At 38.2% G+C, this 14,194-nt stretch overlaps 1 protein-coding gene across 3 annotated transcripts in view; it reads left to right on the plus strand.

The window, feature by feature from the left end:
- The first annotated feature begins 244 nt into the window (after positions 1-244).
- Positions 245-14,194, plus strand: part of Taf15 (TATA-box binding protein associated factor 15) — a 32,051-nt gene continuing 18,101 nt past the window's right edge. Inside the window, exons 1-7 of one of the 3 annotated variants that reach the window (XM_063268690.1) lie at positions 245-387; positions 7,584-7,623; positions 10,504-10,555; positions 10,661-10,745; positions 10,828-10,930; positions 12,083-12,273; positions 13,549-13,570. In XM_063268690.1, the coding sequence (XP_063124760.1) occupies positions 381-387; positions 7,584-7,623; positions 10,504-10,555; positions 10,661-10,745; positions 10,828-10,930; positions 12,083-12,273; positions 13,549-13,570 (500 nt within the window). In that variant the 5' untranslated portion in view covers positions 245-380. Of the gene's footprint in view, positions 388-464; positions 872-7,583; positions 7,624-10,503; positions 10,556-10,660; positions 10,746-10,827; positions 10,931-12,082; positions 12,274-13,548; positions 13,670-14,194 lie in introns of those variants that run through there. The other 2 variants (NM_001105824.2, XM_039085549.2) reach the window with 2 other exon arrangements.

The raw sequence follows: 14,194 nt of genomic DNA on the forward strand, positions 1-14,194 counted from the left end.
ATAGCTTCAAATTCTACCAGACCCAATAAAACTAGAACTAGGGTTGTAAATGGGGCGGAGCGAGCTGGTCCGGTTTCCTCCCCTAGCCCCACGAGAGCATTGGTACTTTCCTCTCTCAATTCGCTCTCAATAATGGTACGGTCGCGGAGGGGAGATCTGGGAGGACACTAAGGCTCGGCGGGCTGGAGCGGCGTGGGATCTCCCCTCAGGCTTCGGCGCCGTGGTATCGCCCACCACGCGCTGATTGGCTGCCGAGGCCCCGCAGTCGGCCTCAGCCCGCCGCGCCGCCCTCAGAGCAGCTTCAGCAGCCGCGCCGCCTGGCTTTTCGTTTTCCTTGTTCTCCGCGGGCCGTGGGGGGCTCCGCGCCGCGGCTGTTAGTCATGTCGGGTAGGTGACTCCATCAGCGAGCAGCGGCAGCGGCGAGAAGGGGTCTGGCGGGTTCGGGCCGTCTTCCCGCCCACCGGAGGGCCGCGAGGGAAAGTCTCCGGCCTGAGGGAGGCTCGGGTTGGGGGGGGGGCGGTCGCGTCGCCGCCATGTTGGACTGGAGGCACGCACGCTCCCAACGCTCCCCGGCTACAAATCACGGCGGGAGCGCTCTGGTGCTCTTTTGATCCTGCCCTTGGAACCTGGGGAGACGAGCAGCACCCCGGGGAGGGTGTGTGTGAGTTGGGGGGGCGGAGGCCCGTCTACGCCATCGTAAGGGCGGGGGGAGCCGAGATCTGAGCATCTGCCAGAGGACTGGGGCTTCGGGTCCTCCGCTCCGCCTCAGATCTCTCAGCGAGGCCTCCGGCCGGGTCGTCTCGCCGCCTCGTCCCTCTGTTTTCCCATCCGAGAAGTGGAGCTGGGCCTTCCTGACTCACCCATTCATCAGGTGGGGGTCTTACGCTCTGGGAGCCCTTTTCGAAGCACGTTGCCTTCCGCGAAATTGCGCTTACGGTCATTCCCTCTGCTGTAACCATTGGGGTTGGGGGTGTTTGTTTATTCGGCTTCACCTTTGTACTCCCTCCTCCACTTGTTAATCTCCTGAACTTAGAAATAAGCCTTGACAGTTATTGACAGCACTATGGGTCTTCTTGTCATTTCCCTTAAGACTTCGAGACCAAGGACAGCGTCTTCCCCGAAGTAATTTCTGTAGCGGCCACGGATGTGTGAGGACAGGCAGTCTGGATCTTGTTAAACCAGAACTTAAAAGTCCTCTTAATTCTAACAGTTCCAGTTGATCACACAAGATCCTTTATTTGGGCCACATTTACAGGACATTTACATTATATTTACAATTACATTACATGAGAATTTGTACTTTACTTCTGAGGAAAACATTGCTTAAAGCCATATGGCTGAGATGACATAATGCCTTTGGTAGTTTTTTACTTATTTATCGGAGAAAGGATCTGACTAGGTATCGTTGGCTTGACTGGAACTTGCTATTGGAGCCCAGGCTGGCCTCAAACTCACAGATCCACCTAACCCCTGCCACCCAAGGGCTGGGACTAAAGGTGTACACCACTGTACCTGGAAGATTTGTCCTCATATAGAAATTACCAAGATTCAGTGTAAGCAGTGCTCAGTAAAAACTGGGGTTGTTTGGACAGGGTCTTCTTGTGTGTTCTAGGCTGGCTTTGAATTTATCATCCTTTAACAGCTTTCAGAGTGGAGTTACAAGCTTGCTGTACTTGGTCCAAACTGTTGGGTTGTTTTTTTTTTATTGTAATTACTCATATAAGACAATGACATTTTTATAGGACTGGGTAGTTTCAATGAAAGATTTAAATTTAGAGGTTTAAGTTAGAATTTTTTTCTTACTGGTATATACAACTTAACATGTTTTGTGATGTGTATGAAATACCTTGACTTTTTTGTAAATGACTTGTTTAATGCGTGTTTAAATTAATAAACGTAACAGAATAAATCCCCCCTGTAAGCATCTAGTATCATTAATAAGCTTCATCCTTTAAACATTCCAGACTACACTTAGAAATTTAACCGACTTAACTTATCTAGATGTTTGCTGTGGCAGACTTAGAAACCTATGAAAATACAAGCATTTGGAGCACAAAACCTAAACATTTAATTCCCTGCATCAGGGGAAAAAGAGATATATACATAGCACTTAGGTAATAAGTCAAAATTATTGTCAGTCTGACATTCAAGTATTATTTGCAAAAGTAAATTACCAGAGCTTTTAATTAAAATCACAAGTAAAGATGTTAGTTATATATAAAATAAGTCAAGTTATTTTTCATTTTGGCAATTAGAACAGGTCAAACAAATCTATACACACCTCAAAAAAAAAAAAGACAAAAATTAGGGAAGACTAAGACTCATGGTAAAATGTAGAAATGTGGTATGCACAGCACAATGTATAAAGAATATAGGTCTTCCATAGTTGTTTTATTATCTAAGGACAGGTGATGAATCCTTGAACTGTTAGCCAGATAATGAAAACTGGAACCTTTATAAATCTTGGTTTTACAAATTCTTTATAGATTTGAGGGACTGTCTTTCAGTGAAGGGATGAACAAAGGGGAAAAATCCTATTGTATGTAGTAATCAGGAAGCTTAGACCCTGAGTAGAATCTTAAAGTTTGTAACCTGGAACCTTTTGCTTTTAGTATTCATTTAGCCTTTAGGAAACCTCAAAATAGTATATAAAAATTAAAAAAATCTGGACTAATTAGCATCTTTGGGTTCCTGGTTGGAAATAAATGAAAAACTTACGGAGGGATTTTCAAAAACATAGTCACAAAGGGTCTGAGAGAATCCAAACCTTTCAAAAGGTGAGTTTATGGTAAATATTGAACTAGGCAGCTGTCAAACCGAGTCACATGACAAACAGGAATAAAGAAAATGTTCTTAGGTTGAAGATTAAAAACCTAAAAAAAAGTGAATCAACCTTAAGACCAATGTATTATGTGGAAAGGCCACATAGATTTGAAAAAGGGAACAAATTATAATTTTTAAAAATTGCATTAGCATGTGGGATAATGTGTGATGTAGCTTGCCTGTGATAGTTAGGACAAGCTTAGGTGGTGTCTTTTACCATGTAGGTACCAGAGACTAGACTCAGGTTGTTAAGTTATGTCAGATAATCTTTACCTGATGAGCCGTCTCACCCTTCCCTTCCTCCAGATATAATTTCCAAAAGTGGAAAGTGAAATAGGAAACTTAGCAGAATTGTAGCTGTAGTTGCAGTCTGTCATATAAAACTCAGGAGGTTAGAGAAGAAACTGAAATTTGGTGGATATGGTTGTACACACCTGTCACCGGTGCTTAGGGTGCTGTTGGGAAGATCTCTAGTTTTAAACCAGCATGAGCTAAGTAGGAAACTCCTGTCTTTAAAAAAAAAAAATCTAGAAAAGTTAAATTGTTCTTATTTTTGAGGCAGGGTCTCATCAGCTCTAGATGGAATTCACAGAAACACCTGCCTCATAAGTGCTGGGATTAAAGGTATTCACGAAGCCTCAGTGAGTTGAAATTTTTAATCAAGCATTAGTTTAAACATGATGCCTAAGAATAATATTAAGTAATCTATGAAATTACAGACTATAAAATAATAACCCGTAGGAAACAATTTTAGGAGGGGCCCTGGAGCTATGGTTAGGGCTCTTGGCACAGAGAACCAGAGTTGGTTACTAGCACCCACATCTACCTGGAATCTCCAGTTTCCGCACATCGTACACCTTCTGTCTTGCATGCATGTATGCATACTTTTACATGTGTGACAAATAAAAACATAAAAAGGTTTTAAGAGAATAAATAATGAGTTTAGACAGGAAATAATGAACTTGATACCAAATGAACTCACACAGTCATACAGGTCTTTGCTAAAAGAATTAATGTATAGAAAGGAAGAAGAGTAAAAATTTGCAAGGAAAATAAAGGGGAAGGTTTTGGTTGACAAATAATAAAGATAATAAAGTATGTTTTAATGGAGGTTGATAATTTTGAATTTTGCCAGGAAAGATGAAAAATTTAGTTAAAAGGTCACAGAAGTAAAATGTAAGTAATAGTAAAATTGTGGATAAGGAAAATGTAATAGTAGGAAAAGAGTTAAAAGGGAAAGAAAAACTACAGTAGATAGAAAATTCTAATTTAAGATGTTAGGTACAAGGAAAAACAGAAACAGCCCACTAAAAGCACAAAGGCATTCATAACATTAAAGTACCTAGATAAATGCTGTTCAGAAATAATATATATTAAACACAAGCTGCAGGTAAGAGGGAAAGTAACCAGGCAAACGTCACCTGAAATGGAGTCATGTGCTTGTAGCTAGTGTGTATGATTAAAGGAGTTTCATTAGCCAGGATTTGTGACTCATGTCTAACATTCCAGTGCTCGGATCTTAGGGCCACTGTTGCTGTGATGAAACACCATGACTAAAGCAACATGGGGAGGAAAGGGTTTGTTTGGCCTACACTTCTATTAATGGTCATCATAAAAAAAGTCAGGACAGGAACTCAAACAACAAAGGAACCTGGAGACAGGAGCTAATGCAGAGGCTATGAAGAGGTGCTAATGCAGGGGCTATGAAAGCTTACTGGCTTGCCCAGTCTGCTTGCTTTCTTTTTTTTTTTCACATCCTCCTGCTTTCTTGCAGAACCTAGGATCACCAACCCAGGGATGATACCATCCATAGTGAGCTGAGCTGGACTCTCCTCCATCCATCACTGATTAAGAAAATGTTCTGCAGCTGAATCTTAGGGAGGCATTTTTCTTCATTGAGGTTCCTTTCTGATGAATCAAGTGTCAAGTTGACATAAAACTATCTAGGACAAATAACCCCTTGTCAGTTTAATACGCAAAACACTGTTAAGCCACAACCTTTTTTTGTTTATTCCTAAGATCACACATTAACATCAGCATCACAATATAAAACATTTTACAAACTTTTAAATGTCCCACAGTTTTTACATATTCAAACATTTAACATTCAGTATCTTTAAAAGTCTACCTAAAAAGTCTCTTTTAAAACCTAAAATACCTTTTAAAAAACTAGTCTCTTAACTGAGCTCCTGTAAAATGAAAAGTATGTCAACCACTTTCTTCAAGACAAAGAACCAAAGCACAGTTACAGTCTGAGCACAACAAAACTGAACTCCAACTGAAAGAATTCAGGATCCAGTGTTTTTGGTGTCTACTCATGATCTTTCTGACTCCTACGAAAGGCTTGGGTCAATTCTTTGGCTCTGCCCTTGGCAACACACACAGCTTGTCTTCTAGGCTCCAGCTGACTCTGCTTCGCTGCTGCTGCTTGTTCTTGTGGGCATCTGTTGGTACTGGCATTTCAAATTCTGGGGCCTCACTGCACTAGGCTGCACCTTCACCTATATCCTCTCCTGGTCTCTTCATGGTGCCAAGCCTTGGCTTCCCTTCATGACCCCTTCATTCCTGGGGCTCTCACTGCTACAGAGGTTTCACCTTCACCAGTGGCCTCGCAGTGCCAAATCCTCCATCATTCTCCATGACCCCTTCATGCCTTCAAGACCAGTATCACCTGGAGACTTACATAATAACAAGTTTGGCTGCCAACACAAGATAAAACTTAGACCACTTTTAGAACATAGTTTCTGTGTGTTAACTTTCAGGATATTATTTTCCAAGCTCCTGCAGAAAAAGAAAAGCTCAGTGAGCTCTTAACACTCTGGCTTTTCTAGTCTAAAATTCCAAAGTCCTTCCACTCCAAAAAAGACAGTCAAGCCTGTCACAGCAATACCCCACTGTCTTGTCTTAGGGTTAGTGTTGCTGTGTTTAAATACTGTCAACAAAGCAACTTGGGGAAGGATCATTTGGCTTATATTTCCATATCTTCTCATTGAAGGAAGTCATGACAGGAACTCAACAGGGCAGGTAACTTCTGGAGACAGGATGCAGAGGACATGGATAAGTGATGCTTTCTGGCTTTTTCCTTCCTCATGGCTTGCTCAGCCAGCCCCACAGTGGGCTGGGCCCAACCCTTTCTGTTGTCAATTAAGAAAATGCCCTATAGCTAGATCTTAGGGAGGCCTTTACTCAGTTGAGGTTTCCTCCTTCAGATAACTAGCTGGTGTCAAGCTGACATAAATAGCCAGTACATTGGTGCACTTTGGTAATTTAGAAGCACTTCTAAATAATGACCATGTCCAGGCACAAGGCCCAAGTGTCAGGTAATTTTGACAAGGACCTATTTCAGTTTCCCTAAATGGACTTTATAAACCCATTTTTTTAACTGAATAAAAAAATCTGCATTTTTATTAGAGATATATTTTCTGGTAACTATGCTTATATATTTCGAAGTTTTAATTCAGCTGAAGTCAGATTTATAGTTTCAGAGGACTAAATACTTAGGCTAAAGTTAAGGACATAAACATTAGAAGACTTTAAGAGCGGGTCATAAGATCTAAGTGCTATATAGTTAAATGGTTTTGTCTGAACCAAAAGGAAACATTGAGGTATTAGAGGTCAGTAGAGGAAGGAATGCGTGTGTTCTCACGTCGTTGCCTTCCTTCCCCCAATCTCTCTGACTCTGACTCGGGTGACTTTCCTTTGCTGTTTGATAGGTGCATCTATTCTCCTTATGGGCTAGGTGGAGTTGTTTGTTTGTTTGTTTTCTCTCCTATTTTCCTTTGGTTGCTGGCTGTAACTTCTAACCAGTTACAGAAATAGAGCCCTCTTCCCTTTTACACTTACTTGATATGTTTATTAGGCAGATATGGTTGCTGATTTAATGTCATTAATTGGCTAATTACTTGAAAACTTAGTGAAATTAGCTTTTCTTAGCAAGTCTCTGGAGATGACAGCTACAGTAATCCCAATATAGAACAGCGTATATGGTAATACGGTAGAGATAAGTAAGTGTGATTCTGTAGATTTATCATATCAGAATGCATGCGTCTTCCTTTTCTGGCCCTGGTTAGTTTAAACATACTTTTTATTTGTTTTTATTAATGTAAAATAAAAAATATACATATGTAGCTTGAACTTTTGAGGGGTGTGAGTTGTATTTTCCTTTGAAGCAAATCTCACTGTAGTTTATCCAGCCTGCTCTGGAAGTCTATATACTTACCCTAGGCTGGTCTTGAGCTTGTGGCAATCCTTTTGCCTCAGTTTGCCAAGTTAAGAAGATACCACCACTCCCGGTTAAGTTTTTTTGTTTGTTTTGTTTGCTTTTAAAGTATGAATTTTTACTGATTTCATATTTATCCCTTGTGACCACTATCACATCTTGTGGAACAGTGGTTTTTTTTTTTTTTAACAGTATTGTTACTTTAAAAAAAAAGTAGTTAACTGTTTTTTAGGAAAATACCGTGTGGATTTCCCCATACACAGATTATTTTCTAGGTTTCTGTTTTTGTTTTGCGTGTGTGTTTACTTTTTTTATTTTGAGACAGGGCCTCACTGCAGCTCAGGCGGCCTAGAACTCACTATAAATTATGCTGACCTTGAACTCAGAAATCTGTCTGCCATTGCTGGAATTGAAGTTGTGTGCCATAAGTCCTGGTTTTTCTTAATGTAACTTTTGGCAGTTTCTAGCTGTATATTCATTTGTGTGAACTAAAGTTAGTCTTGGGGAAAGTGTAATTTAAAATTCTTTTTATGTGTTTTAGATTCTGGAAGTTACAGTCAGTCTGGGGGTGAGCAGCAAAGGTAAAGTATACCTATGTTTTCATAATATCATGAAAGGCTAAAACTGAGGGAAAATACAGTTTTCTCTGAAATTTGTTATTTATTTGGATATATTAAGATAATAAGGCTAGATGTAGTAGTTCAGGCTTGTAATCTCAGCATTTAGGAGCTTGAGGTAGGATTGTTACAAATTTGAGGCCAGCCTGAGCTGCATAAAAAATCCCTATCTCTTTTAAAAAGGGGTAGGAGTAACTAATTATAACTTGTTAACAGTTAAAGAGCTTGCCTTTATAAATAGGTGTCATGCAACATTTCTTCTTTTTTTCCTTTTTAAAATAGTTTGATTAATAAATACATCTTGAAGATAAAGACAAAAATCCTAGGTATTTAAACATTTTTTTTTCTCGAGCAATTTCTTTGAGAAACTAAGATTTTCCTTTAAGAGTTTAAAAAAGTTTTTTTGTTATTTTAAAATAATATGTATGTCTGCATGTGAGGATGAATACATGAGTACCAGTGCCTGTGGAGGTCAGAGGTGTTAGATCCTCTGGAGCTGGCGTTACAGTTGGTTATGATTTGCCTGGGTGCTGGGAATTGAACTCAGGACCTCTGGAAGAGCAGGCAGTGCTCTTAACCTCTGAGCCATCCTTTTGCCTACAGAATTTCTTAAAATTAGCATCAAACAAGTTCTTAGAAAAAATATTTTACTTTTGATGATATACAGCATGCTAATGTGATTTTTAATGCTTTATTTATTTATTTATTTATTTTTTAAAGATTTATTTATTTATTATATATAAGTACACTGTAGCTGTCTTCAGATACACCAGAAGAGGGCATCGTATCTCTTTACAGATGGTTGTGAGCCACCATGTGGTTGCTGGGAATTGAACTCATGACCTCTGGAAGAGCAGTCGGGTGCTCTTAACCGCTGAGCCATCTCTCCAGCCCTTAATGCTTTATTTTATGTGTATGGGTAACCTGTGCTTTGTATGCCGTGTTATGAAAATGCAGTGCCCACAGAGCCAGAAGACGGTGTTGGATCTTTTGGCACTGGTGTTAGAGATGGTTGTGAGCCAGAATAGGAATGCTGGAAATCAAACTCAGGACATTTAATAGACCAGGAAGTGCTCTTAACCACCGAGCCACCTCTCCAGCCCTTAGAACAGATTTTCTTTCTTTTCTTTTTTAAAATTAAACCGTTTACTTAACAGTGAGGACAGCTGAACCCTGCCATCCTCTGTCAGTCGGCCTCCAGTTCCAGTGGAACGTGAGCGAGCCAGAAAGCACCCTTGGGAAGATGCAGAGCTAGAGAGAAATTGTTAAAGCACTATATATAGTACAGTGTTTAGCAGCTCTTAAGGCCCTAATAGGCTCACAATGAAGTTTGTTTTTATGTCCAAATCATGGTAGGCTGTTCTTGCTTACCAGAAGTAACAACTTTCAACACTGCAGCTCTTTTTGGAATCTCAAAATTAAGCCTCCAAGTTAAAAAGCATATCAAAAACAAAATCGATGTGATTTTATTCTTATAAGATAGTACCTCTTAGTAGGTACTTGGCAAGTATTTATTGGTTGTATATTTAAAAGTTAGATTCTGAAAAAAAATAGTTGAGGAATTTTAACATTTGTTAGCTCTAAACTAAAAGATTTTATTTTGAAGATATTTGGGGGGCTATTAAAGAGCCATATATTCAGAGAGTTGGTTTTGTTTTGTTTTGTTTTGTTTTTTTTTCCTTTTTGACTTGTTAGTACTTGCATGATGTAATTTAAAAAAAATTAAATTTTGGGAAGGTAACATTCAATCAGACGACTCATTTATCAAACTACATGTTAGTTATGATACAATGCAATTTCATTTGATATTGGTACTTTGATATTGGTAATTAGATGATATATATATGCATCTATTTACTGAGACATTTAAACTGGACTTTGTTCCATATTGTGCCTGGGAAGGAAGTTAAAAACATTCTATTGAAACAGGTAGTACAAAGAAATTAATCTGTTGAGATAATAGCTAATTGGTTAGTATTGAAAGGGTCTATTAAACCAGATGTACTAGCACATGCCTTTAAACCCCAGTACTCAAGTGAATCTGAGTGGGATGCCAGTTTAGTCTACAAAGTGAGGACAGCCAAGGGTATACAGAGAGAAACCCTGCCTGGAAAGACAAACAAATTATCTTTTTCTCCTTCAGATAATTACTTTGGGTCTATCCATGCCGTTTTTGGAAATAACACTTTCTTAGACATGTTTGGTTTTTGTTTTGAGACAGGATCTTACTATGTAGCTTTGGGAACTTGGAACTTGTTTTGTAGACCAGACTAGCCTTAAAGTCATAGATATCTGCTTGATTCTGTTTTGTGAGTGCTGGAATTAAAGGCCTGGGCCACTATATGGTTGATAGAATGGTTATTTGTACAAACATTGTTTACGTTTTATACATTGTGCAAACAACTGTATATGCTTTGAGTATTAGATATCTGTGAACCTGATACTAAATAAAAACCTGTCTGTGGAATGATACTGTTCAATGCCTTTCTCTGTTTTGTTACTTATCCCAGAGCATAATTTTTTTACTTTTGCAGCTCTTGGTGAAATTTTCACAGCAACACTTTAGATATTGATTTTCAACAAGTCTGGGAATGACTTCATATATATCTTTAGTTGTTATGAATTTAAAGTCTTAAGAGGCAGAATTATTTAAATGTAAGCAGTTTTTGATTTTTAACTCATTTGTTAAGTATAACCTAAAATTGTTTTACCTTAGGAAATAAAGGAATTAACACCCAAAAAACAATTCAGATGAGGAGAAATAGTATGATGTGTTGAAAACAAAGTTTTGTATTTAAGTTTTAAAAGCATATTTCTTTCAAGTATTGCAATTTTCTTTTACAGTTATTCTTCCTATGGAAATCAAGGCAGTCAAGGCTATGGACAGACACAACAAGTAGGTTAAAAAATCAGTTGTCTTTTATTTAATAAATAATAACGTTTATAAATAATTATTTTAATCTAGTAAGTAATACAGTTTGAGTATTTACCTGAATTTCAGAGCTATTCTGGCTATGGGCAAACGACTGATTCTTCATATGGACAAAACTATGGTGGTTACTCCGGTTATGGACAAAATCAATCAGGTTGGACTGGTTTGTTAAATTACTATTTTAGAGAGTCAGAAATCAGAGCCTTCACTAAATAGTATTCTTACTTAATTTTTAGGTTATTCACAGTCCTATGGTAGTTATGAGAATCAAAAGCAGAGTTCCTATGGCCAGCAGTCATATAATAACCAGGGACAACAAAACACGGAATCATCAGGAGGGTAAGTGAACAGTGAATTATTGAAATTATGTTGGGCATGTCTGCCTTTTTATTTCTACTTGTGGTGCTGGTAGTAGAATCTAGGACTTCGGGTGCCCAAATTCTTCAAATTGCTTTTGAGCTACTTGATGCAGTACCTTAAATATATATTTGGTTTGATTTGGTTTGAATTTTTTTTTAATGTGTTTTTCAAAAAGACAGTATTTCTCTGTGTAGCCTTGGCTGTAATAGAACTTACTCTCTATACCAGTCTGGCCTTTAACTAACTAAGGGATCTGTCAGTCTCTGCCTCCTGATCCCTCTGTTGAGATTAAAGGCATATATCACCATCACCTAGTGAAGAAATGCTTCTTGAGTTAGTGTTCAAACAATAGTTTTGTGGTGTTTTTGAATTGGGAGTTGAAATAGATTGCTGTGGTATTCTGTAGAATTAGATATGACTGTTGAGAATGGGGCAACTCCACCTAAGCTCCCTTTTTTGAGGCCAGAGTCTTCATAGCTTAGGTTGGCCTTAAGGTCAGGATGTTCATGTCTTCCCAGTACCAAAAGAACAGCCACCATGCTTGGCTACAAATAAAAAAGACATGATGTTGAAAGGAAGTGACATAGATCCTGTAAGTGTAACTGGTAAGAGAACTCATCACTGAATGACCGAGTTTGCAGAAGAATCATACATATCCTACATTTTCTTTTAACTCAGAGAAGTAAAAACTAGTTACTTCGTTAATAGTATCTAAAGGTTTTTGTTTCTGTTTTTATTGTTGTTTTTCTCAAGTATAACAACTTCCTTTTTCCCCTTTGGTATCTTTTTAGTGATAGTGAAATTGTCTTTGGAAGGCATTCCATTGATAAATTTTTATAGATAAAAGAACCAAATAATTACCATGAGAAATAGTAGTAGACACTGCTGAGATTTAGCTGTATAGTGTCCTTTTTATTTTTTACTTTTTTAAGTGCATTGGTGTTTTGCCTGTATGTGTGTCTGTGAGAGTATTAAATCTTAGAGTTGCAGACAGTTGTGATCTCTGACAGGTTGGTGCTGGGATTTGTTCTCTTAACTCCTGAGCCATCTCTCCAGCCCTGTATTAGTGTCCTTTAACTTGCTTCCGCAAACATAATTCCGTAAGTTCTCATGTTCTTGATTTCTGTTCAGTCAAGGTGGAAGAGCACCTTCATATGGCCAGTCAGACTATGGTCAGCAAGATTCTTATGACCAGCAGTCAGGTTATGATCAGCACCAAGGCTCATATGATGAGCAGTCCAATTATCAGCAGCATGATTCCTATAATCAAAACCAGCAGTCTTACCATCCACAAAGGGAAAACTATAGCCACCACACACAAGGTAAGATAATGGCCTCTTTTCCATCATTCCTTCACAGAATTGTTCATTGAGTACGGATGTAGACACTCAGAATTTTACTTGGTGATAGAAATTTGGCAGGGGCTGGGGATTTAGCTCAGTGGTAGAGCGCTTACCTAGGAAGCACAAGGCCCTGGGTTCGGTCTCCAGCTCCGGAGGAAAAAAAAAAAAAAAAAGAAAGAAATTTGGCATGACTGGAAATAGATTTCTCATGGCCATAGAAACTATTACTAGATTTTTCTTTTTAACTTTTTGGAGATTGTCAGAGGTTGCATGACTTTTTTGGTTGCTGATTACATTTCTCTTAAACTGATACTGTCTCTTAAACTGAGCAGTTGACAGTGCTCTTGCTGTCAGTTCTTTTGGTGATGGTATACTTACTTGATTTAGGAAACTTTAGTCTTCTCTAATCTCTTATAAGAAGAAACAGCCATTAATTTTTCTTGTTCCATAGCACTTTATATACATTATTGATACATAGGACTCAGACCACACCAGCAAAGTCAGTGATTCAAGCGGAAGTTTTTGGGAGGATTTTTGTTTGTTTTGTTTTTGTTTTAGTCTTATTTTTTTTCCCCCCAATTCTTTTGTTGTCTACATAGGACTTGGCTCCTAGTAAGTGGTCATGAAACATTTTTGCTGAAAAAAACTATTTTGGTGGTGCTAGGAGTTGAATTCCTGGATCTCTATATATATGTGTGTTAGGTAAACAATTCATCACTGAGCGATATTCCTAGCCATATTGATTATAGAGTGAATTAGCAAAATAGTCTCTGGATATCTGTTTTCTCAGTTTGGAAAGTATGTGGTGGCTGTGGTTTTGCAGGCCTGGTCTGGGCTTAGCTTACATATAATGTCTTTGAAGTGAGGGAAATAGAACTAGAAGTCTAGTTAGCTTAAGTAATTTTATTTGCTGTCTGATTTTGTAGCGAAATGGAATTTGATGTAGATGTAATTCTTAAGCACATTGAATTCCAGAATGTTATGTGATAGCTTGCATTTGATTTATTTCTTCCTTTCCCTGAAGGACATTCTATGTGTCAAAAGGAGCCATGAACAATTATATTGTTTGAAACATTTAATCATAAGTGAAAATAGTTGCCTGGTATGGGGACTTACATCATAATTCCTGGACAGGAAAATTGCTACTTAAGCTAAGGAACTGGAGATCAGCCTAATGTAGGGAGACATTGTTGTAACAACAACAAAGAAATTGAAGTGACAATATTTTTGTGTGTTACGCTTTTCTTTTTGTAGATGACCGTCGTGATATGAGTAGGTATGGAGAAGATAATAGAGGATATGGCGGGTCACAGGGAGGAGGTAGAGGGCGTGGGGGATATGACAAGGATGGAAGAGGTCCTATGACAGGATCAAGGTAAGTATTGAGATACAGATGCCTTCATTTTCTCTTTCTTAGTGTTTTCCTTATTGTATTCTGGCATTTAAGTACAGGGGCTTTAGAGATTACATTGTAGAGAGAAGAACAGAAAGTAAACCTTTTTTTCAGGCTTTTATATGTCATAAATCATTTTATAAGAGGCTATATTGATACTATTTTATATGGTGTATGTTAATTTAAACACCATTAAAACTCCCTACCTTTGTTATGATTAAATTAAATTACTTGATTGGTTTTCCTGCTGGAGCTAGACTCAAACCTTTGGAAACCAAAGTGTTTAGTGTCTTAACCAATAAAAAGGTAAATTAATCTGTATGAAAGACAAAGAGTTCCCTTGGGTGGGGAAAGTATTAGATCGTAGCAGAATAGAAAGGTGGGATAGACATGTAAGAAAGCTTTAATATATGTCTTTCCTTAAACATAAGTTTTGAAATAATATATCACATAACACTTTAGTTGTAGCTGTGGTATGTGAGACTTTTAATTTCTTGTTGCTATTTT

The sequence above is a fragment of the Rattus norvegicus genome, chromosome 10 (genome assembly GCF_036323735.1).
Source record: "Rattus norvegicus strain BN/NHsdMcwi chromosome 10, GRCr8, whole genome shotgun sequence".
NCBI classification, from domain to species: Eukaryota; Metazoa; Chordata; class Mammalia; order Rodentia; family Muridae; genus Rattus; species Rattus norvegicus.